The following is a 1,336-nucleotide window of genomic DNA, read 5'->3' as shown; positions in this document are numbered from 1 at the left end:
GTATCATATTTAGGGACTTAAAAATTCCTATACTCATTTGTCTTTCTGAACCTTAAAATGATGTAATATAAAAACAAGAAGCAGTAAATTTAACAGAAAATAAATTGGCAATTAAGCCACATAACTTGGCACTGTTTTCACATGACAAATTTAGCCAACAAATGAATGAAATAATTTCTTATCTATTTATGCAGGATAACGCATCCACTTGGACCCAACTCATCATTGTCTTTTCCTTCACTGCCAAGGATTTTAATATGTTCTTCTAAGAAAAAAACATAATGATGTGATTGGGTGGATTGTATTTTTATTCTGTTTTTAAAACCTATAAATAAAAACTGAAATGTCAGGGTCAACATCAGATTTAGACTCACCCGGGACTCAGTTGAAAAATGTGACCAAAGTCACCACATTTATACTGATGGGCTTCACAGATGACTTTGAGGTGCAAGTCTTCTTATTTTTACTATTTCTAGCAATCTATCTTTTTACTCTGATAGGAAATATGGGAATGGTTATTTTAGTCATTGGGGATTCCCGCCTTCACAACCCGATGTACTATTTTTTAAGTGTGTTATCATTCCTGGATGCCTGCTATTCTTCAGTTATCACTCCAAAAATGTTGGTCAATTTCTTATCAGAGAATAAATCCATTTCATTCCTTGGATGTGCAGCACAAATGTTCCTCTTTATTACTTTTGGAACCACGGAATGCTTTATCTTGGCAGCAATGGCATATGATCGCTATGTGGCAATCTACAACCCTCTCTTGTATTCAGTGAGCATGTCACCCAGAGTCTATGTGCCACTCATCATTTTCTGCTATGTTGGTGGCATTCTGCATGGTATTTTGCACACAGTGGCCACATTTAGCCTCTCCTTCTGTGCATCCAATGAAATCAGACATGTCTTCTGTGACATCCCTCCTCTCCTTGCTCTTTCTTGCTCTGACACTCACATAAACCAGCTTTTAGTCTTCTACTTTGCAGGCTCTATTGAGATATCCACTATCCTGATAGTCCTGATCTCTTATGGTTTCATTCTGGTAGCCATTCTGAGGATGCATTCTGCTGAAGGGAGGCGAAAAGTCTTTTCTACGTGTGGCTCTCACTTAACTGGAGTGTCCATTTTTCATGAAACAGTTCTCTTCATGTATGTGAGACCAAATTCCAGCTACGCTTTGGACCAGGACATGGTAGTGTCCGTTTTTTACACCATTGTGATTCCGATGCTGAATCCCATCATCTATAGTTTGAGGAACAAAGATGTAAAAGAGGCAATGAAAAGAGTGTTTGGGAAAAATTGGTTTGTTGATAAAGTGCACTTTTCACAATAA

The 1,336-nt window shown here is 37.6% G+C and overlaps 1 protein-coding gene across 1 annotated transcript; it reads left to right on the top strand.

Annotated features, from left to right (window-relative positions):
* Positions 1–343: 343 nt before the first annotated feature.
* LOC130685006 (olfactory receptor 5T1-like) lies at positions 344–1,336 on the top strand. The gene has a single exon (XM_057508176.1). The coding sequence runs from the start codon at positions 344–346 to the stop codon at positions 1,334–1,336; it is 993 nt and encodes a 330-aa protein (XP_057364159.1).

Source organism: Manis pentadactyla, chromosome 9, assembly GCF_030020395.1.
Source record: "Manis pentadactyla isolate mManPen7 chromosome 9, mManPen7.hap1, whole genome shotgun sequence".
NCBI classification, from domain to species: Eukaryota; Metazoa; Chordata; class Mammalia; order Pholidota; family Manidae; genus Manis; species Manis pentadactyla.
This window is presented reverse-complemented; position numbering and strand designations above follow the sequence as displayed.